General features: G+C 46.1%; 1 protein-coding gene across 1 annotated transcript; it reads right to left on the bottom strand.

Annotated features, from left to right (window-relative positions):
• Positions 1-874: 874 nt before the first annotated feature.
• On the bottom strand, positions 875-21,995 carry LOC119387915 (glutamate receptor ionotropic, delta-2). Its single transcript, XM_049412677.1, has 7 exons — positions 21,829-21,995; positions 17,595-17,689; positions 17,393-17,532; positions 17,011-17,164; positions 10,961-11,178; positions 6,692-6,975; positions 875-1,154 (listed from the first exon to the last, which is right to left on the bottom strand). The coding sequence occupies exons 1-7, from the start codon at positions 21,993-21,995 to the stop codon at positions 920-922; spliced, it is 1,293 nt and encodes a 430-aa protein (XP_049268634.1). The 3' UTR covers positions 875-919.
• Positions 21,996-23,248: the final 1,253 nt, after the last annotated feature.

Here is a 23,248-nt window from a genome sequence, read left to right as displayed (position 1 = left end):
TTTTCTGTTGCCAAAGAAAGTACTTATTAGTCAATGGTCAGGCCTCTCTAAACTGAGGTGTGCTTCAACTGTCGTACGTAAATTGCAGCAACAGCCCCGCCACGGTGGTCTAGTGGTTATGGCGCTCGACTGCTGACCCGAAGGTCGCGGGATCGAATCCCGGCCGCGGCGGCTGCATTTTCGATGGAGGCGAAAATGTTTGAGGCCCGTGTACTTAGATTTAGGTGCACGTTAAAGAACCCCAGGTGGTCGAAATTTCCGGAGCCCTCCACTACGGCGTCTCTCATAATCATATCGTGGTTTTGGGACGTTAAACCCCAGAGATTAAATTGCAGCAACAGAGTTATTACATTTTGATTCGCATAGCTAGCTTTAGTTGCGAAGTCTGCTTTCATATTCTCCAGGTTTATTTTATCGACGTGGCATTAGTGTGTGCATGTAAATAATACTTTTACTGCTAAGAGATTTATGGGCTTAAATTCGATGTCTTTTGGCTTCGTGCGGAAGAAGGCGCTTCCCTCGTGTGTTTCTTACTTGTGTGTTTATTTATTTTAAATTTTTTTTTTTTGCGCATAGCCCCGTTATACGTCTCTGTGGTATGTGTTTGTGTGTTGAGTAAGAGAATGATTTGGGAACTCTGCTCTCCCTCCCGTTCACGACAACGTGACCTGTCCACCAATTGTCCCCGTTTGACTGTAGCCTCTGCTTTGAAGAACCATTTTTTTTTTTAGTCACAACAAGCCCTGCGGCTACTGACGCGCGGGAGCCCTCCGGTGCTTTTGAACATTGAGTAGCCACTCAGTGCCACACTGCAGACCACAACAGCAGGTAAGGACAGCACACTTCTTTTCTCTTTCTCTCCCCCCCCCCCCCCTGCTGGAAAAGTGTGTGGCGTTGGAAGGCAATTTCAGTGCTGCCCTCACTCCGACCGCACGCAGGCCCATCGGCCCAGGCAGAGCTCGAGCACACAGACGGCCGTCGCGACCGCCAAGGCGGCCAGGTGAGCGAAGAACAGCCCAGTGAGATCCTCGAAACGCAGGTTGCCGAACTGGTAGACGCTCGAGGCCTGGCTTCCGGCGAAGCAGGAGCCGCCGGGCGGATCTAGCACGTACGAATGCAGCGCCGGCACGCCGGCTTCCATCCACCACTTGATCCTGTGCAGAGACGGACGCAGTATATGTATACAGCGGCCATGTCGAGCACGCGTGCAGAGATGCGCGGGTAGAAGTGAAATTCTAGCAGGCTGCTATACTTGTCGTAACTGATTTTACTGCGGGGTTTCATAAACGGGTTGTAACAGAAACACAATTGTCGCAACGTAGTGGCTGCGCTAGTCTCTCCCTCTAGTTTATTCTTCGTTACGATACGGCATTGAAGAGCCGCTTTTGCTGAAGCAGTTCATGATCAGTGATTCTGTTTTTTTCTGTTAATCAACACGTTTCCTCTAATGACTTGCATATAACGCAACTGGGTGTGTCCAGATAAGATCGAACACGAGGTCCCGGTCACCATTCCCGATTGTGATTAAATTTACTGTAGGTCTAGGCATTACACCCAGAACAATGGTTTCGCAGTTAGTTTTGCGGAAAAAAATTTTGTTCGCCTGAAAAAAAATATACAACTTCTGGCCGCAAAAATCGCTTTTCCGCTAAATTCGCGATTTCTGAATTTTGAGCGCACCTAGGGAAAAAACGGTGAACTTTTTCGTCACAATATTTATTCCCCTTAAAGAACAAGTGAAATACAATCTTATGAGTCTATTATTTTTCTTGCTTGTCGAAGCACGTTTGAAGAAAAAAATCACAAACTTGGCAAATCGCACAAAATACCTCTATTTCAGGAATTTATTGCTGCAAGCAAGTTAAAGTGAGGATCATAAAACTCGGCACATATTAACTTTGATACTTTCGCTCTCTTTTAAAATAATAAAATAATTTGCTGGTTTTATCATGCTCCGTTTAACTTGATAATTGGGCTGAAACATAAGTGATTTACCAAAAACGCCGAACTTTGAAAATGATTTTCTCAAAAAGGCCATTTTTAATTTCTTTTAAAATCCCTCTGATTGAAGTCAAGGACGTCATCTACCATTGTGCAGAAAAAAACGTTGCATTATTTTGGTTGCTAACAAGTTATAGTGCGTCAAATGTGACCAGTGTTGTACGGAACGGCGTTCCAAGGAACGACGTTCCAGGAACTAGTTCCTTTTTGGAGGAACGGAGGAACGCCGCCGTTCCATTGAGGATCGGTGGAACTGTAACGGTAACTCGTTACGTTTACGTAGGAACGGCATAGGGAACGGCGTTCCTTCTGTAAACGTTCCTCGACAATGAACAGGTGCCCGCACACAGTACATCATGCAGAACAAGGTGGATGGGCGACCGCGTGAGGCGCAAGAATCTACCGTTCGCCCGTCACTTGACTATGCTGCACCTGGTTTTCGCCGGGAGCGTAGGAACAGCTGATCTTTTTTTCTTTTTGTCTGAGCCAGTCTGACAGCAATCACGGGTCGTTCTGGAGTGTAGACACACCTTGGAGAACTCTTACCTAAAATTTGAGAATCATCGAACCCCACTGTAAGGCATGCCGCCCGGAAAGGGCACGCCATATTTTTACCTCGGCAACTTGTTTTAGTGTTGTTGTTTTTTTTTTTTTTGGTGGAAGAGGGGGGGCTGCGTATTCGGGCGGTTCTGCTGCGCGTCCTCGTGGCCTTGTCGGCATAGGAAAAAGTGGAGGAGCCAACTTACCGTAGTCGAGGCGCCTACGCGTGGTTCCGCAGAGTTTTCGAACGGCGCGAATCATCGTAGCGAATCTGGTGTTTGACGACGCGCATGGGGCAGAGGAGCCAATGACAACGCCAGAGGTCGCAGAAAATGAGTGAAGCACCGACATACCAATCACCGACATACCAATAGCCAAAACTTAACAGTGGCGAAGTTACACTTCGGTTCTACCCCTTGGGAGTGAGCGCCTTGCCGCCTGCAGCGTACTCTTGCGACGCTTTATTGGTTTTATGTTCGCGCGCTGCCGACTGCGAAGCTGCAGCCCAGTTGCTGGGAATGTTTCTCTCTTCGCATGATGTTTAGCGGCTGGCTCGATCGTGCCTTTAGTTTCACGTGCATGCCGCCGTCATCTAACGACACATCTATTTTTTGACACCCGGTTGCGTGTATAGCGGGGAAGAGAACCGAAACGCAGTGGACGCGGTTGCTGCAGTGGCGCCTGTCCGGTGCCTTCGATGGTTTCGTTTGGGCAGGCATCCGCTCAATATCCGAGTTATCTCCGCAGCTGTCGGTCTATAACTTTTATTATTGTTCAGTTCCACAGCCGCCGCGCCGATGATGTCTGTCATGCAATAAACGATACGCGTACATCCAGTGCTACATTTTTGTTGCGCCCGATGAGCCTGCCCTCGCTTTTACGACCACAGTTGACTTGTACCTATTTGTGTACAACACGGCAATACCCTCAAGCACTTGATGGAACGGCTCTTCAACATTGCCAACAAAGTGCTGACGAGAAAACAGGTTCCTTAGTCGGATACCAACATCGAGATGCAACTCTTGCTTACCAAGTTGCGAATATGCATCCTGGACATTATCTTTTACTCACACTGCGATATTAAATCGGCACTCAGTAAACGCCTATGCATTGCTATTTTCTATGTGGTTTCCTGTGCAAGAAACTTATTTATATTGGTGCATGTGTGGGAATTTCTATTTAAATATCTGAAGCTCAGTATTCTGAAGGCGCATTTGAAGACTGACGTAGAAAGTGTCATATATTCTGTACTTGTTATAGACGAGCACGAAAGTTGCAGTTAGACATATGTCAGTAGTATGACCGGTGGTCTCTAAAAGAATTCGTCTAGGAGCGTTTCTTTAGATTCATTTTATCTACATACAACCGACTACCGGCGATGTCAAATTCGGAAAAGATATGTAGCTTAATGTTAGCTTTAAATTACTACCTTTTCTCGCCTCAGGGTTACCCGGCACTATATTTTGATTAAAAATTCGAATGTAACGTTAATGTAACGACACGTTCCAATTTTCGAAATGTAACTGGAACGAGTTCCTTTCCCGCTAAAGGAACTTGTAACGGGAACTCGTTCCAATATTGGGAAGGAACGAGGAACGAGCTTTCGTTCCTGTTTTAGAGGAACGTGTACAACACTGAATGTGACCATGCCAGCCGAGCGGCCGCGTCGTTCGTTATGGGCTGAAACCCGGATATAAGTTGCTAAAAATACTTGTACGTGACATAATCACAAATCAGCAGCTCCACACCAACAAATGCGCAGCCCGGTGTCATGGTTAAGCAAGCTTTGTCTTGGAATCAGCCGCTTGACAAACCCGCAGCAGCGGCCGCTCGATGCTGCGGGCACTCACATTACATGAGTGCCGCTTCGACTGTGGATGAGCTCCGCTTGCGCGCCAAACTGCGCTCAGAGGACGAACGAGAGAAGGAATGCATCACTGTGAAAGTTAAAGGCCGTTAAGTGCCAACAAATGTCATAGTATTCACCGAAAACTGTGCCGGCAATTTCCCAGTGAGCGCCTTCAATACAGCACAGATGTATTTTTTTTCCCTGCTGTTATGTCCGAAGCCGCATAATATCGTGATAAACACTCGACTTGCGTTGAATATTCTATCTGCGGACGCCCAACAATACAGTATTGTAAAAGCGATTCTTTAATGAAGTAAAGGACTTGGACACACTTCTTTTCGCAGCCGGCTGACAGAAGTGTTCTGGCACGAGATGAACAACTGCAGTTTGAGTTGCTCGACCATCGGAAGCACGTATGACAGCTTTCTTTAGAAGTCAATGGCTTTCTTTTGTGCCATATGTTGCTCATAGAATTAACCTAATTATATTTAGGCCGTCCGAAGAGAGAAAGCAACACATGAGCGCACTACTGGAGGCGCTCACTGGGAAATCGCCGGCAGAGTTTTCGTTGCATACTATGACATTTGTTGGCACTTAACGGCCTTTAACTTTCACAGTGATTCATTCCTTCTCTGCTGATTTGTGATTATGTGACGTACAAGTATTTTTGAGCAACTTATATCCGAGTTTCGGCCCATAACGAACGACGCGGCCGCTAGGCTGGCATGGTCACATTTGACGCACTGTAACTTGTTAGCAACCAAAATAATGCAACGTTTTTTTCTGCACAATGGTAGATGACGTCCTTGACTTCAATCAGAGGGATTTAAAAAAAAATTAAAAATGGCCTTTTTGAGAAAATCATTTTCAAAGTTCGGCGTTTTTGGTAAATCACTTATGTTTCAGCCCAATTATCAAGTTAAACGGAGCATGATAAAACCACGCAAATTATTTTATTATTTTAAAAGAGAGCGAAAGTATCAAAGTTAATATGTGCCGAGTTTTATGATCCTCACTTTAACTTGCTTGCAGCAATAAATTCCTGAAATAGAGGTATTTTGTGCGATTTGCCAAGTTTGTGATTTTTTTCTTCAAACGTGCTTCGACAAGCAAGAGAAATAATAGACTCATAAGATTGTATTTCACTTGTTCTTTAAGGGTAATAAATATTGTGACGAAGAAGTTCACCGTTTTTTCCCTAGGTGCGCTCAAAATTCAGAAATCGCGAAATTGGCGGAAAAGCGTTTTTTGCGGCCAAAATTTATATATTTTTTTTCAGGCGAACAATTTTTTTTTCGCAAAACTAACTGCGAAACCATTGTTCTGGGTGTAATGCCTAGACCTACAGTAAATTTCATCACAATCGGGAATGGTGACCGGGACCTCGTGTTCTATCTTATCTGGACACACCCAACTCCTTTTTTAAAAGCGGAGCTGCTTAAGCCGGAGGCTGGGCCGTTCGCAGAAAAACCTCGCCGAGCGATGACGTCACCATGCGTCGCCTAGCAACGCGTCGGAGGAAGGAAAGGAGAAGGAGGAGAAGTGGAGAGGAGGAGAAGAAATGAATAGAACGAAGTAATATTTCTTGGCGAGGCGGGATTCGAAGCCGGGTACCCACGGTCCGAAGGCGAGCGTCGTAAACACTCGGCTATCCATGCACGCTAACAGAGGAAGCATATATGGGAACGATATGATTGCGTTGCTATGTGCGATAGAACAAGACAAAGAGAAAGAAAGAGAAACAAAGAGATAGAAACAGATAAAAATGGAGAGAAAGAAATAGGCAGAGAAAGAAAGAGAGAGAAAGAAAGCATAGCATAGCCATTTGTAGTGTAATAGCAAGGTGGTGGGAAAGGAAACTGAGAGTGAGGAAGAGGGAACGAAGGAGGGGAAAGGATAAGGCAATACTACGGTATAACAAGGGGGTAAGAAAGGGAACTGAGCGAAAATAGGAGGGGAAGGCCATAAGGTTCGCTGTTTCCACAGTCGCCGCACCACTGGGCGTACGTGATTATTTGACGGAAACGCAGTAAGACGCATAAGATGCTGCACAAGTATGGCTCAGAATAGCGCATGCGCATGCACCGCTCACAGCTGAGCATGCGCTATGATTGATTGACCAGCATCGAGAACTGCTCAACCTTCAAAGGCTGAGCCACAGGGACACAGGCAGGACGTGCTCTTGATGAGTGGACACGAGTCAAGCCTACAACCATGGTGCTGGCAGCCGCGGGTATATACAGCAGGAAGCTAGCCCATGACATGCACAAGCACCTCCCAGCGTGCCGTACGTGCGGTTACCTTTTGTTGATCTCCTTGAATAAGTCCAAAGGAAAGTCCTTGTTGGCGGCCCAAATGCTGTTCCAGACAAACAGGTAGTCCCGGCTTATGTAGAAGCGGCCCCGCAGGATCGAGCAGTAATGCCTCAGCTCGTACTTGGCCGCAAGTTTCCCGACCAACAAGACTGCTTTGTTCTGCAGTATTTTCTCGACGTCTTTCTGGTTGTACAGCAAGCTGACAGGTCTGACGCCTTGATGTCGTTCCACCATGTTCTGTATTTGACGGTAGGCTCCGTCCTTCGCGTACTGCGCATGAAGAAGACACCTAACGCACTATAACAAACATGGACATTGTATCGTTTCAATGGCGTCGGTGATATCTAAGATAAACATGAGGGTGTGTCTTTGCCATAAAAATAAAATAAAATAAGGGAAATCATATATCACCAGTTTGCTACCGCTGGGCTTACAACGCGAAATCTTGTGTACGTATACATAAATGTCTAAAGACCATTCGCACAAATTGTAGCATATCATGGTACTATAGTGTTAAGTCTGCTGTCAAGTTAAAAATTTGGCATGGCCAGCAAAACACGCTCAAAGCACTAGGCGTGCACAGTCGTCGATATCTGAATGAACATCGGCTGGTTATACATTCCTCGTCGTACGCTTCAGCGCAATCGATGATACTGGCGCACGTTCTAAAAGATATACCACAACACGCGCTGGGCATGCTGTTTGATTACAGACAAGATCCTATCGCGATAGAATCGGCGGTTCTGTTCCCACATGTGAAGGCACATCTTGCGCTGAACGATAACGCTGTAACATTATAATAATAATATCTGGGGTTTAACGTCCCAAAACCACGATATGATTATGAGAGACGCCGTAGTGGAGGGCTCCGGAAAATTCGGCCACCTGGGGTTCCTTAACGTGCACTTAAATCTAAGCACATGACCTCAAACATTTTCGCCTCCATCGAAAATGCAGCCACCGCGGTCGGGATTTGATCCCGCGACCTTCGGGTCAGCAGTCGAGTGCCATAACCACTAGACCACTGTGGCGGGGCAACGCTGTAACAGTATTTTAGCCGGTGAGAGACGACCACCATGAAAAGACAAAGTACGTGGGCCTAAGGAACGTCAAAAATTTTGAAAGCGAATAGCCCCAACCCATAGTTTACTTCACCTCTGTAGTCAACTATTGGATAAAAATGTTTACTACCGTAGTCGCATGAATACAACTGCATACGCCGTTACAACGGCTGCTTTATTTTAATTATGCAGAATACTTGTATGAGAAATCTAAATGGGTGATTAGTTAATTAGGCTAATTTTACTAATAAAGCTATAACTAATTATTGTATGGTGGCATTTGCGAATTTTACGGGCGACTCTGCAAAGCGCACTCACTTCGAGCGAATCTGTAGGGTGACACCAGTTTCGAGATGTTAATCCCCCAAGTGTGCACTTATCTTAATGCTTGAATGCGTAAAACGGTGTTTCGTTTAAAAAAAAAAAAACTAAAACGAAACATCACTTCATTTTTTATCGCAAGTTCGACGGCGCATACCATGAAACAGATGTCATCCTTAAAACTAATTCTAATTTGATACGCCTTGCAAAATCAGAGGCTGTATTTAATCAATTTTAATATGTGTGATAACAATTTTTAAATTTAAATGTTGGAGTTTTACGTCCCAGAACCACGGTATGATTATGATAGACGCCGTAGTGAGGGCTCCGGAAATTTCGACCACCTGGGGTTCTTTCACGTTCACCTAAATCTAAGCACACGGGCCTCTTGCATTTCGCCTCCACCGAAATACGGCCGCCGCCGAGGCCGGGATATATAATAAACTTTAAAATACTTGCCACACGTGCGTATGCATAGCTCGGTGCACCTTACCATCGTTACATAAATATGCGCGCTCCCTATTTTCTCGTCCTAAGCCTTGCTCCTAAACATAGTTGCAGGCCAGAAAAAAAAAGCTCCTCCCGTAAAGGCTTTGTGCCTTGCATTTCGAAGTGGTGTTATCTCTCATTGCACATCAGCGACACGTCAATCTGACCTGTGTCGCGGGCATATTTTATGTTACACCCAGTGTTGTACACGTTCCTCTAAAACAGGAACGAAAGCTCGTTCCTCGTTCCTTCCCAATATTGGAACGAGTTCCCGTTACAAGTTCCTTTAGCGGGAAAGGAACTCGTTCCAGTTACATTTCGAAAATTGGAACGTGTCGTTACATTAACGTTACATTCGAATTTTTAATCAAAATATAGTGCCGGGTAACCCTGAGGCGAGAAAAGGTAGTAATTTAAAGCTAACATTAAGCTACATATCTTTTCCGAATTTGACATCGCCGGTAGTCGGTTGTATGTAGATAAAATGAATCTAAAGAAACGCTCCTAGACGAATTCTTTTAGAGACCACCGGTCATACTACTGACATATGTCTAACTGCAACTTTCGTGCTCGTCTATAACAAGTACAGAATATATGACACTTTCTACGTCAGTCTTCAAATGCGCCTTCAGAATACTGAGCTTCAGATATTTAAATAGAAATTCCCACACATGCACCAATATAAATAAGTTTCTTGCACAGGAAACCACATAGAAAATAGCAATGCATAGGCGTTTACTGAGTGCCGATTTAATATCGCAGTGTGAGTAAAAGATAATGTCCAGGATGCATATTCGCAACTTGGTAAGCAAGAGTTGCATCTCGATGTTGGTATCCGACTAAGGAACCTGTTTTCTCGTCAGCACTTTGTTGGCAATGTTGAAGAGCCGTTCCATCAAGTGCTTGAGGGTATTGCCGTGTTGTACACAAATAGGTACAAGTCAACTGTGGTCGTAAAAGCGAGGGCAGGCTCATCGGGCGCAACAAAAATGTAGCACTGGATGTACGCGTATCGTTTATTGCATGACAGACATCATCGGCGCGGCGGCTGTGGAACTGAACAATAATAAAAGTTATAGACCGACAGCTGCGGAGATAACTCGGATATTGAGCGGATGCCTGCCCAAACGAAACCATCGAAGGCACCGGACAGGCGCCACTGCAGCAACCGCGTCCACTGCGTTTCGGTTCTCTTCCCCGCTATACACGCAACCGGGTGTCAAAAAATAGATGTGTCGTTAGATGACGGCGGCATGCACGTGAAACTAAAGGCACGATCGAGCCAGCCGCTAAACATCATGCGAAGAGAGAAACATTCCCAGCAACTGGGCTGCAGCTTCGCAGTCGGCAGCGCGCGAACATAAAACCAATAAAGCGTCGCAAGAGTACGCTGCAGGCGGCAAGGCGCTCACTCCCAAGGGGTAGAACCGAAGTGTAACTTCGCCACTGTTAAGTTTTGGCTATTGGTATGTCGGTGATTGGTATGTCGGTGCTTCACTCATTTTCTGCGACCTCTGGCGTTGTCATTGGCTCCTCTGCCCCATGCGCGTCGTCAAACACCAGATTCGCTACGATGATTCGCGCCGTTCGAAAACTCTGCGGAACCACGCGTAGGCGCCTCGACTACGGTAAGTTGGCTCCTCCACTTTTTCCTATGCCGACAAGGCCACGAGGACGCGCAGCAGAACCGCCCGAATACGCAGCCCCCCCTCTTCCACCAAAAAAAAAAAAACAACAACACTAAAACAAGTTGCCGAGGTAAAAATATGGCGTGCCCTTTCCGGGCGGCATGCCTTACAGTGGGGTTCGATGATTCTCAAATTTTAGGTAAGAGTTCTCCAAGGTGTGTCTACACTCCAGAACGACCCGTGATTGCTGTCAGACTGGCTCAGACAAAAAGAAAAAAAGATCAGCTGTTCCTACGCTCCCGGCGAAAACCAGGTGCAGCATAGTCAAGTGACGGGCGAACGGTAGATTCTTGCGCCTCACGCGGTCGCCCATCCACCTTGTTCTGCATGATGTACTGTGTGCGGGCACCTGTTCATTGTCGAGGAACGTTTACAGAAGGAACGCCGTTCCCTATGCCGTTCCTACGTAAACGTAACGAGTTACCGTTACAGTTCCACCGATCCTCAATGGAACGGCGGCGTTCCTCCGTTCCTCCAAAAAGGAACTAGTTCCTGGAACGTCGTTCCTTGGAACGCCGTTCCGTACAACACTGGTTACACCACCTGTTATGTATCCCCTTGTCTATAGCCTGCGCATTTCCTGCTTCAGCCTGCTTAATATTCAAAGTGAGGGGGGAGACTAGAGCGTATTGAAAAAAATGTGACCGTTCAAACACATGCAGCGAACTATAGTGGACCAAAAGGAGCTCTCGTCACCTGCAGGACGGTGGCGACCTGCGTTCCGGCAGGCACGAGCGGCGTCAGGTGCGGATTCTTGACGAGGTCCTCGGGCGAATCGATCCGAGCGAAGGACGTGTGCACCGTCAGGGCGGCCACGATGAGGCTCGTGAAGTACGTGCTGATCACCAGGCTGGCCAAAAGCCACGCGCCGGACACGTAACGCGGGCTACGGCGGTCACCGAAAGCAGCTGTGCCTGCGAGTCGTCCTTCGTCAAAAGCTGCGTCCTCCTGGCGTCCCTGCACCTCCGTGCACCCAAAACTATATGTGTTCAATGTAATGTTCCTAACCGAGAAACTAATTTTATGCTGTACGTACTTGGTTTGCTGATGAGATTCTCTCCCTCTCTCAAATGTACCTCGGTCCACCTCGCTTAAAATCATTTGACAAGTTATGCTCGTGTTAGGCCTCAGGTGCGCAACTGCACACGTTCCAGGAGCATTCGTGCATCTCACTGCATGCACGAATCGTTAACACGATCTTCGTACCTCTGTACTAATGTTGCGAAGCCTACAGTGTATTTCTTTATGTTCATATACAGCCATATTACACCTACCGATTGCTATTAATTGTTATATTCGAAATTCACGATCAAGTGCTTCGCGCTCTTTGGCCAGCCCTGGCCCTTGCGCCGATAAACAACGCTTACCATTATCATCACTCGCATAGTGGTTCATTGTGAACGCCGTAAAATTAATTTCGGGCGCCACTCTGTCGTTTGACATGTAGCTCTTCGTTTGGAAGCCACCTAAGTGTTCATTGATAAATCGGCCAGTTTCGCCAATACAAACTTTACTTCACGTCAGTATCTCGTAGACCGCACACTAGTGATGCAGAACTATCGATAGTACTATCGATACTATCGATAGCTGAGTCACTATCGAACTATCGATGGTAAATAGCAAAAGGTTCAGCTGATTATTCTTAGCTTTGCAGATTGTCTAGGATTATTAGCCTTCTTCTGTTCATTCTTCGTACGCTGAACCGCTAATTGCCAGGCAACTACTTCGGGATCCGATGAGATAAGCTTCTCGGCTCTTCTGCGCCGTCGAGCAGCATTTGCGCTCTCCTTCTCCATGGCGTTGCCCACCTGCAAACGCCAGTCAGAGGCGCTATCAAGCGGCCCCAGCAGGGTTGCCAATGGTGGCTACTTCTCGCCAAATTGGCGAATTTCAGGGACCGGGACCCGTGGCGACTTGATTTTATGAATGGCGACATGGCGAGTTTTTGGCGATTTTCGGCTTAGGTCTCCACTGACTTATACATCCTAAGCTCAGCGTCTTCCCAACGAATGAACGGCAACATTCTTTCTATTTTTCTTGGTTTTAGACCCAACAGTAGAATGTACACATTACGCGTCATTCCGTATGTCCGTCCTGTAACTCGTGTGTATCTCCTCAATTCATCTAGATGCAGGAGGTATACTGGAACGTCCCCCAGAGACATTCTAGCAAAATGTAAACCGCGAGGGGCATTGTTTGACTATAAGTTAATAGCTTTCGGCGCTTTAAGCTTCTCTAAAGTTTCGCTTCTGAAGGGGCGAGACGACGGGTTGGCCGCGTGTTCCGACCATTTGTTCCGCCAAAGCTCCAACTGTTCTGAACAGCTTGGCGACTTATTCACTGTGGCAGTACCCTTAATTCACCTGGCAAAGACTGTTTTGGAATAGCGAAGAGAGGCGGATACGCGGCTATTTGTGCAATAAAAAAAAATATTTATTGAGGCATTTTTCACTGTTCTCGGTGAGCGTATACAATGAAAACAATTGCTATAGTATAACACTTTACATTGCCTACCTGTTCATTCATAACGCATCGGATTGACGCATGTAGATATAGGTAACTATAAGAAAGGGTCGATAGCGTCCGGTATCATATTAGTTCCCACTGAAAAGGTGTAAGACTCCGTAATGATAGGTTCCTGTAAGACAGCTGTCGTGTTACCTTCAACAAACCTTTTAATCCTTTTAACTCATATAAGGGTACGTAAAGTTGTCTACAAACAACGCTTTCACGCTTTTCGCCCTAGGTTTACCACACATGTACCTTTGAAACGAGCGGACAGGGATGGAAGGATATCATGAGCGTTTCATTCATTCACCCTTGCGCCACCACGCACATCTTGCGGCTAGTCGGAGAAGCAGCACCATTGACTCCCATGGTGAAGCGGCCGATACGACTGGCATTGAGAAACGTCAATGTAATTTAATGATCTTGGATGGTACTGTATTCTACGGGGCTATACGTGAGAGGAAATTTTTATTACTAAGTACTCGTATGACGCACATATCTAGAATGGCGACTTTTTTGGCGAAATTTCTAAAAATATGGCGACATTTGGCGACTTACTGCTCGTCGTTTGGCGACATTTACTTGAAAGTCAGTGGCAACCCTGGGCCCCAGCGCAGTGTCAGACGGCGACTGCACAGAGAAGGCGAATAGCTGTGCGCGCGCCGGCGCCACTGTGTCTATGGCTACGACGTCACTCCTCTCGAATGCGGCGCAGACCAGCAGTGGCGAGCCGCGCGCGGCGGTGGCGGAGTCTGTGCGCGCGCGCTGGCGCCAGCGTGTCTGCTGCGCCTACGACGCCACTCCTCCCGAACGCGCAGACCAGCAACGGTGAGCCGCGCGCGGCGGTGTCGGAGAGCGCGTGAGATGCCAGATCCAGTGACTCAGCTGTGTGACATCACTGATCCTCGCGCATGCGCAGCACGGCTCATGACTAGGGGTGTGCGAATATTCGAAAATTTCGAATAACGAATCGAATATTATACTACTCGATTCTACACTCGAATCGAATAGCACATACTCGAAATACCGAATATTTTTCGAATAGTTTTCGAATAATCAGCCCCTATGGGGAAGCCCTAAAACAACGAAACCTTGGGGCAGCTAAAAGTCATTGTTCTTCTATTAGTCACTAAATTACCAACATGCATGTAGCCCAAGCTTTTTTACGACACTACCGACGCTCTAATGATTGCCGGATGAAGGCGTTTTTCCTGAAAGCTCTAGTCAGTTTTTATTACGCTGCAGCTGCTTAGCAATAATGAGTTGCTGTCTTCATCTTGTAATAACTGAAGGTGGGGATTACGGCTGCATTCAGTTTCATGAATAACAGCGAACGCAAGTGTTGTGTTTGCGTAAATCGATCTTACAGATACAGCTTTCAACACTGGCGTTTACATGCTCTTGGTGCCGAGGTCCATGCTGTGACGACAGGTTTATCTGTTTCATTACATAATTAGCTGTATGCGTGGTTTTCGGTTCAATATTGTTTAGATTGTATGTCTCAATTTTATTTAAAAGCTGGCGACAAGGTATCAACTTAATTGCTGTAGATACTGATGCATTTCAACCAACAGTTACAAAATATTTCGAAGGCTCTGGCTCTGCTGTATACGAGCTTACCTAAGTTTTCACAGTTGGTGTATTCTTTAATGAAAGTTTGTGAATCTTTGTTTCAAATAAAATGTGGAATTCTAGGACTGTTTAGAAAACGGTTGCCTTACTATTCGAAAACTATTCGAAGAGTATTCGATTAGTATTCGTATTCGATTCGCTGTCATCACTATTCGATTCGTATTCGATTCGGTTCCGAAATTCACTATTCGCACACCCCTACTCATGACCCTCCATGCGAAATCGGCTCCGGCTAGGCAAGTGTAGCTAACGCTACAAAAATAATATCAATAGCGCTATCCATAGTAAATTTGATGGTACTACCGATAGCATAAAATCAACAGCGCGAACTCATTGCAGAACATCTTGGTTCCCCACGCGCGTGACATAGTGGAGCCGGAGGAGCAGGCTGAAGGGCAAGAAAGTTGACATGCTTGTGTTCTTTACCTGAGTGCTTTGCTGACACATGATCACAAAGTCAAACTGTTCAGCTGTAGCACAAAGGAAGCCGTTACACGTGGTGGAACTGCGCGGTTACAAATTTATATCGCATTTATGATTTCAAAATAAAAAAAATATCAGGAACTAAGTTTATTAATTGTAAGGTGTAACTGGTTGCTTTTGGATGTGAATGTATTGATGGACAGATTCCGCCATTTTCACTGCAGAAATAGTTTATTTCTCTCGCCTGAAATTGCTCATAAATTAAGTGAAGCTGATAGTAGGCTATCGCAAATATTTTGGCAATATGACCGGCCAGCAACATCATCATTATTCACACCACTATCGATAGTATTGTCACGTGGTTGGGACGGTAAAGAAAGCTGCAGCAAGACTGGAAAATACGGAGCTCTTTATTTGGGCGAACTTGTGCCCAGAAAATCAAAACTCAAAATGCAAGCGATACACGCTGCGCACTGACGGCGGCGAAAACAGTCGTCGGTCGTCGAGTAATCTGATCATCGGCGGAACGCGCCGTCTTTTATGCATCAGCCATCGAACCTTCCAACGTTATCGCTGGCGCTAGCGTAAGCTCTCAAATAAACTTGACTATTCGCGTCCGGCGCGTAATCTTAACAGAATGATCTCAAACAATCTTTAAGCTTCTCAAACATTACGGCGTGGTCTGCATCAAACGTTGCTAACAGTTTTTGTGGGTGAAACTCGAATACATCAAAAGAAAGCAATAAACATGCGTGGCAGTCATATCGCTAGTAATATTAACGATGGTACTACCGGTTGCACTATCGATAGTTTGTCGATCGATAGTAGCACTATTGATAGTTTGTTTACACTATCGATAGTTTCAAAAAAACTATCGATGCTATCGATAGTAAATTTACCGATAGTTCTGCGTCACTACCGCACACATCACACATTTAACAAAGAGGTTGTCGAGCACGGAGCGAGAGACGTCAACGTATGTAAGGCCCCCGGGAGCACGAGACGACATCTTGATATACGGTCCCCTGGCGGCAGTGGGGCGCGCCAGACGACATCGAATATATGGACCTCGTAAAATATGCTTGCGTCTATGACAGCGAGCTTTAAGGCTGTAATACACATAAAGATAGGTGTTTTGATTTGAAGTATTTGTGCTTGTGCGTATATGTGTTTGTGTGTTCAAATCTTCCAGAGAACTAAAATACGCTTCGTGCGTTGTTTTTGCATTCACACTGTTTTTCAGTTCATTTAGGATATATGGGGTATTGAGAATAATGCAAAATTAAACTCCGAATTTCTGAGAATTGGGGATTTACGAAAAGTATGCTCCGATAAACGCCGAATTCCCGCCAAAAAAAAGTAATAAACTCCGAATAACACCCTCCGAATTTCAAGAAAAATAAACTCCGCAAACACGGAGCCCTAACTATAACGGTTTAGTGCCGGTTCTACTTAGCAGTGAAAGTAATGTGGTCCATAGCGATTAAAGTTAACCGGATTACGTTCGCGCGTACAGTCGAAGAAAAACTAAAGGGAGAAAAAGACTACCTGAACTAAATTATTTCGGGTGCCGAATTGAACTATACAAGCCAGCACAGCAAAGAATTGGCGAAAGTGAGTCTTGGCAGTGAGCTCGCGTTCCGATACCTATAGCCACGAGGGCGCGAGGTACAGCCGAAGACACAATTTTGCAACTTTTACGTCGTATTTATATTTTACCACCTTAACGGCGAATCGAATTTTAGCATATTAAGAGAGAGCGTCCCACTGTCGTAGCCAAAGGACACACTATAACGCACCTAAAAAATTGCATGAACCACGAACAATGATAGTCGAAGTAATCGAATAGCCTTTATAAAGCTATTCGGTTTATGAAGGAATGGCTCACTTGAAGGCGTTTATATGCTGCACCGAGGATATTTAGGTATCGTTTTTTTTTTTCATTACGTTAAATTCGTTGAGAACAGAGCCGTTAACCATCACATTGTAGCAGTAGTGCAGGCGGAAGATACGACAGGAAGATGCTGTCAAAGTATATTTGTCTTTTTCTTTTTAGGATGAGGAAAAAGCTTTGTACGAGTTGACATGTGCGTACACACCAGTGAGAATGTATGTGTTTCGTTGATAAAGCAAGGAGTGAACAGTTTTTCTTTAATTATTGCAAGCAAAAAAGAGCCACCTACCTTGTCCCACGAGACTGCTGAATAAAGCCCAGAAGTTTGAAGCAACTTTGCTCGCTAGCTTTCGAGCGTCGCCTTCGGCCTTTGTAGAAATGTGCCTCAGCGCAGGTATTATGAGGCTCAGTGCAGCCACCGAGATCAAAAGGCAGGTCCACGTCTGTAACCGATCCATGGGGATTATTAAATGCGTGAACATCATCGTTACGCGTAACCTCGTTCAGCAAGTACACCACCTCGCAATAGACCACAGCGCACTGCCTATATCAGGGCAACGCCCTTTGAACTGCTTTGGAGAATCGTGTTGTACACGCTTCAAGTTTAACGTCGATGGGGACCGCTAACGAGCGTTTTCCCGTTCACTTGCACGAGACTGAAGTCCACTCACGGTTAAATCAAATGCGCTGAGAATGCGGAAGTTTCCCGTGGCGACATCTTGGACTCCGCTGGTGATTCCTATTTCAACGAAGTCGTACACGTCCGACAAGGTAGTCTTCCATATTGAATGGGCCAAACCCAATGTTCGCCCTCTGAAAGAAAGTCCATTTACATTGTTAGCCCGGACTCCTGGTAAGAAATGCCTTAATCACTCACTTTTAAATACGTATCCCTCAACATGCCGGTGTACACACCTTCGGGACTCTTGGTCCCCCACTGCATGTCTGGAGGTTTCACAATGCGGTAGCTGGAAGTATCAAGCATACTGTAAATACTTTCCGCCACGTTTTGGTGTCGGTGCAAAGTGTTCTGATGTTTGCCAGCGAAACTGGTGCAGTTCCGGACACGCGGTCGCCGAGCGTCGAGCGAAAGTGCCACGTCATTCGTGCCGTTTCAGCGCTACGTCATCGTGAAAGAATGCAAGGCGTGCAAACACGTACACAACTGAACAGAACAAGACTACACAAACGCCGAAGCAGTGCGTCGGAACGGAACGAAAACCAAAAACGAAAAACGAAAAAAAACGAAATTTTGACCGGAACGAAAACGTAATCGAAACGTCATCTATTATTTTGTTCCGGAGCCGGGGAAACCGAAATATTTTTATCGTTTTTCGGTTCACGGAAAAATTTGGCGATGTGGAACAACCGAGGACATGCAACGTGAGCAATAATGCATATTTCAGGGTACAGTATTATTCCAAAGTAAAGATGTGTGAAAATCTTGCGACAAACGAAAACAGTGGCAACCAGAGCTGTTTATATTAACGCAAGTGGACTTTCGTGTCAAGGCCAGCGTGAAGAACGCATTCTCGGCGCTGAAGTATGTTTTATCAGAACAGCGGTCGCATATCAGAGAGTACACTCGATGACAGGCTGTTTCTGAGATCATGCTCACTCCCTTAACACACTGGCAAATTGAGCCTACCCAGAAAATTCGTAATTCAGTTTTGAGAAAATCAAATACTATAATAGAGGGGTACTGTTTTGTGCTAGTTGGTAGGAATTCGTGGTATATGGTTACTTGCACTCCTCTTAAGAATGTGTGAAGAGCGTATTTTACCGCGATCCCATGTTCTTAAGAGGTGCGCAAGTAACTATACCACAAATCCTACGTTTTTATCGTTACTTTAACTTCAAAATTTTCTATACAAATAAAAACCGTTACGAACCGTTACGGATTTTTTTTTCGTTCCGGAACAGAAACGGAACGGAACTTTTTACAGTGGAACGAAACTAAAACCGAAACGAAAAAAAATGTTGCAGTGGCTTAGCTCGGCTATGCCAGGATAACGTAGCGTTAGCAAATGTTCAGCTAATTATTCTTAGCTTTCCTGATTGTCTAGGATTAGCTTGATTATCATGCTTACTGCTGCTCCAATGACACACACGCGGTATACGTATTATGTGGCACATGTATATTTATTTTGCCAGGCAACTACTTCGGTATCCGATGAGTTAAGCTTCTCCGCTGTTCTGCGCCGTTGAGCAGCATTTTCGCTCTCCTTCTCCATGGCTATACCACACTGGCAAACGCCAGTCAGAGGCGCTATCAAGCGGCTGCAGCGCAGTGTCAGAGGGAGACTGCACAGCGAAGGCGAATAGCTGCGCGCGCGCCGGCGCCGATACGTCTGCCACGGCTACAGCGTCACTCCTCTGAAAAGCGCAGACCGGCGGCGGCGAGTCGCGCGCGGCAGCGGCGGAGTGCGCGGGAGGTGCCGGCTCCGGTGCGTGACATCACTGATCCTCGCGCATGCGCAGCACGGCTCTTGAGGAGCCACGCGAAACTGGCTCGGCTAGGCCAGTGTATAGCTAACGCTACAAAACATTTCGTTCCGACACCCTGCGCAGAAGTGCTACGTCATTCGTGTATATAGCTTGCAAGGACAACCGATCCGCCACGACCGACGCCAACATTTATAGCTACAATATAGGAGAGCCCTGAAGACACGTTTATCCAAGGCGGAAGTGCAGCCATCCTGGTCAGTGATCATTAACTCGTCCAGTCAGCTCGCCTGCAGCAGATGGGCGCGAGCTTCAAACCTTCACTGCGACGATCTGCCTCCAGTGAGCACTGCTGAGGGCTGACACACGTCAGAACGAGATCTACGACACTTCTGCAAAAGATGTAACCAAGAAGAGGCGTCCCTGCGTCCTTTCGTGGCACGTTGAAGGAGATGACGATGACCAGCGTCATCAGTGCATGATGAAGTTTTATCGTGTATTGCATTTTATTTTGTTATTACTAAACAATTTATTCTTATTATCACTCTTTTTAATTTATCTTTTTTTTAAGTATTACCAAACTTGCGTAAAATGTGAACTTTTTTTTTTCTTTTTCTTGAAATGTCCTTTCCTTATTTGCCACCGGTTTGGCCAATCCCCCGTAGTGCGATTAGCCAAGAACAAGCAAGCAAGCATGCATGTGTTGTTCGCTGGTCTACTGACGCGCACACCCGCAGCTTACAGACCCAAAACCCAACTGGCAAGCTCACACACCGCAATGCAAACACAGCATGTGTTGCCAACGAAATCTGCTGTGAAAAAAGCCCAGGACAAAAACTATTTTTCGATTTTCGATAGGGCATAATTACTATAGTGTAAAAGGGACAAGGACTAGAACAAGGACTTCTTCTATAGAAAAATGTACGTTTGGCCCAGCAGTCCCAGTAATCCTTGGAAAAAAAAAAATGACGTTACCTTTCCGTCCTCCGCCTTTACAAGCGACACATTGCGCTCACTTGTCCTTGTCGTCGGCTTTTTTTCCTTGCCCCGTCACTTGTTTGCATTGTGAACTCAAGCAAAAAGATGGTAAATGTGCGCCGCTGCCACAATTTAAACGCTGCCATAACGCTGAAGCGACGCGCACACGGAAAGAAGAGTCATGGACGGCGCGGTGCTTTCGAGAGCCCCTTATAATATCATGTAATCAGTCAAGTCGGCGTAGAAATGCGTGAGTATTTCTATGCCGACTAACGAGAAACCTGTGCGTCCATACGTCCGCAATGTAAGACGAATCGCCATAAGTATTTAAAACACCATGGGTTCTCCTGGCGGTAGTGGGTTTCGAACCTACGCCCCCATGCTCATTAGCCGAGTGTCTTACTCATTGGGGTACACATCCACGCTTGCTGAATGTGAATACATCTGAACCATATGATTGCTTTGCACCGGTGATACAAAACAAACAAAAAGACCCACCACGGTGGTCTAGTGGTTATGGTGCTCGACTGTTGACCCGAAGGTAGCGGGATCGAATCCCGGCTGCGGCGGCCGCATTTTCGATGGAGGCGAAAATGCTTGAGACCCGTGTACTTAGATTTAGGTGCACGTTAAAGAACCCCAGGTGGTCGAAATTTCCGGAGCCCTCCACACGGCGTTCCTCATAATCAAATCGTGGTTTTGGGACGTTAAACCCCAACAATTATATAAAAAAAGAACACATTCTGTGAAGGCATTGCTGAAGTGTTTTGTGGCGCGTGTGCGCGCAGTCTAATAAACGAGCAGAATGAACTGCTTTTCACGTGTGGCGACGTTGACAATCATCTTTCCTTCACCGAACATGCGCTAGGCCTTATGGCACTCGCAATCTGGCGATCTCGCTGCACGGCGATGTCATAGAGTGACGCATACGGGCTGATAACGCACGCCCGAGCCTTTCTCAGCAAATGGTGTGCGCTTACTGAGTGTTCCAGATACCATTCCTTTCCCACTTTCGTTCGAGGAAACTAGGAATTCAGCACGGTCATTTGTACGGTCATTTTAGTCACTACACGCGTTATGTAGTCATACTATTAGTTCAGTATCTGAAACGACTGAAAACAGTTTTATTTATAACTAATGACGTACAGAACCGCACGCGTTATCAACCCACGTGCGTGTTCACATTGACCTGCGGCGCAGTGAGACAGCACCTTCTGAGCATGCGTACATTCGGCGAAACAAAAGCGGTTACCGACATCACCGCTGGTTTAAAGTAATGCGCGAAGGTCTGCACGCTTTTTAGGCGACGCATGCTTCTATGCGGACTATGTCGGATTGGGTAATCACCGCAAGACGTTGCCTTTTGGAACGAAGCATAGAGTCACTACGAATCAGCCAACTCGCGCGCTCTTCGCAACAGTCAACGGCACTGCATCATTCAGTGTTCACACTGACAGCGAGGCGGCGAACGCGCGCGATTCTCTCAGTCAAGTCGAGAAAGTTCGATTCTCGTACTCTGGGGCTTAACTTGTTCTCTACAGCAATAAACGTATACATGCTAACGCTGCTGCTGCTGCTGCTGCTGCTGCTGCTGCTGCTGCTGCTGCTGCTGGAGCATTAATAAGCAGGCTCCTGTTGTTGACCATGAAACCAACTAATTCGAACAAACTGTCGACGAACTCACCTGATATTTAGGGCAGCCGTAACATTGTCAATGCCCGAGGCCGACAGTCCGTAGATGCGGGTTTGGCCGTTTCTCTCGTAGTACATCACAAAGGGAGGAAACTGCACGGGACGAAAGTGTAACGAAGGTGAGTATAGAGAGTGAAAACACTGATTAGCGATGGGCATTAGAGAAGTAAAACTACAGTATAAAAGCCGTTTTTAATATTTTTTTTAAGTCAAGAATTCTGCAACGGTAAGCGAGAGTTGAACGATTGGCTTAAGTGAACTAACCGCTTGAGAGACAAGAAGAGATCCATTTTATCGCGAGGATAAAAACTAAATGAAGAAACGGCGGCAATAGAGACAGCAGACAACCTAATCGAGCCGAATCAAAATGTAATATCGTAGCCGGTGACGCCTACCGGTACACACCGTGGCTTCGCCACGCGGTGCTAACAGCTCCGTCTTTCGCGCGCGGCGCCACTTTAAGTGCTTCGATTTTGGATGATGATCGAAAGGCCCATTGCACCGGCGCGTGATCAAGCAAAAGAGAGCGAAACGCCCGAGTGAAATTAACAACAAAAAGGAGCGACCGTCCCTATTTAAAAGTGGTGTGCATGGGAAGCTTGCATACTTGAGCTGCGTCGCGAGAATAAGGTGAGTTCCTTTATCAAGACGAGAGTTCCCACGTGTAGCAAGGATGGATATACTCCCATCCTTGCTTGACACCTTTCAAAGAAAACAAAACCAACGAATGACTTAAGATAGGCTCCTCGTACGGCCAAATGAAGCTACGAGCTTTCAGTATGGTGCAGACAGTGTGTTCATCTGTTTTAACAAGCCGAGCTGTTTAAGCTTTTCGTTGCGCCGGGTAGTGCGAACCGAAATTATCATCATCATTAACCGGCACGCGCTCTCCTCATTCTCTTCTTCATCTTCGTCCCCTTCTTCTTCGCTCCCAGAATACGTGCGCCGATTTGACCGCCGTGGGATGTCCGGCGTGAGAGATTGAGAGGAAATTCTTGGCGAGATGCGAACCCACGTGCCCACGATCCGAAGGCGAGCGTCGTAGCCACTCGGCTATACAGGCTTTTTCTTTTTTTTTTTTACTCGGCTATCCGGGCACGCTAGCAGAGCATAGCATATATAGTATAGTATAGTATAGTATAGTATAGTATAGTATAGTATAGTATAGTATAGTATAGTATAGTATAGTATAGCATAGTATAGTATAGTATAGTATAGTATAGTATAGTATAGTATAGTATAGTATAGTATAGTATAGTATAGTATAGCAAGGAGGTGAGAAAGGAAACTGAGGGTGAGGAGGAGGGAAAAGAGAAAAGGAGAGAGTAAAGCATAGCATAAAAAGAAAGAGAAAAAGAGAAAGCGAAGAACAAAAGAGAGATAGAGAACTAGAGAGATAAGGAGATCGAAAG

The sequence above is a fragment of the Rhipicephalus sanguineus genome, chromosome 1 (genome assembly GCF_013339695.2).
Source record: "Rhipicephalus sanguineus isolate Rsan-2018 chromosome 1, BIME_Rsan_1.4, whole genome shotgun sequence".
Lineage (NCBI taxonomy): Eukaryota > Metazoa > Arthropoda > Arachnida > Ixodida > Ixodidae > Rhipicephalus > Rhipicephalus sanguineus.
The sequence above is the reverse complement of the archived record's forward strand: the minus strand, read 5'-3'. Positions and strand labels throughout refer to the sequence as shown.

Coding starts and splice junctions, on each gene's coding strand:
- LOC119387915 (XM_049412677.1), bottom strand. CDS start 21,995: ATGCCCATCGCTAATCAGTGTTTTCACTCTCTATACTCACCTTCGTTA. Junction 17,533..17,594: donor GGATACGTATTTAAAAGTGA/GTGATTAAGGCA, acceptor TTTCTTTCAGAG/GGCGAACATTGGGTTTGGCC. Junction 17,165..17,392: donor TCAGCGCATTTGATTTAACC/GTGAGTGGACTT, acceptor GATCGGTTACAG/ACGTGGACCTGCCTTTTGAT.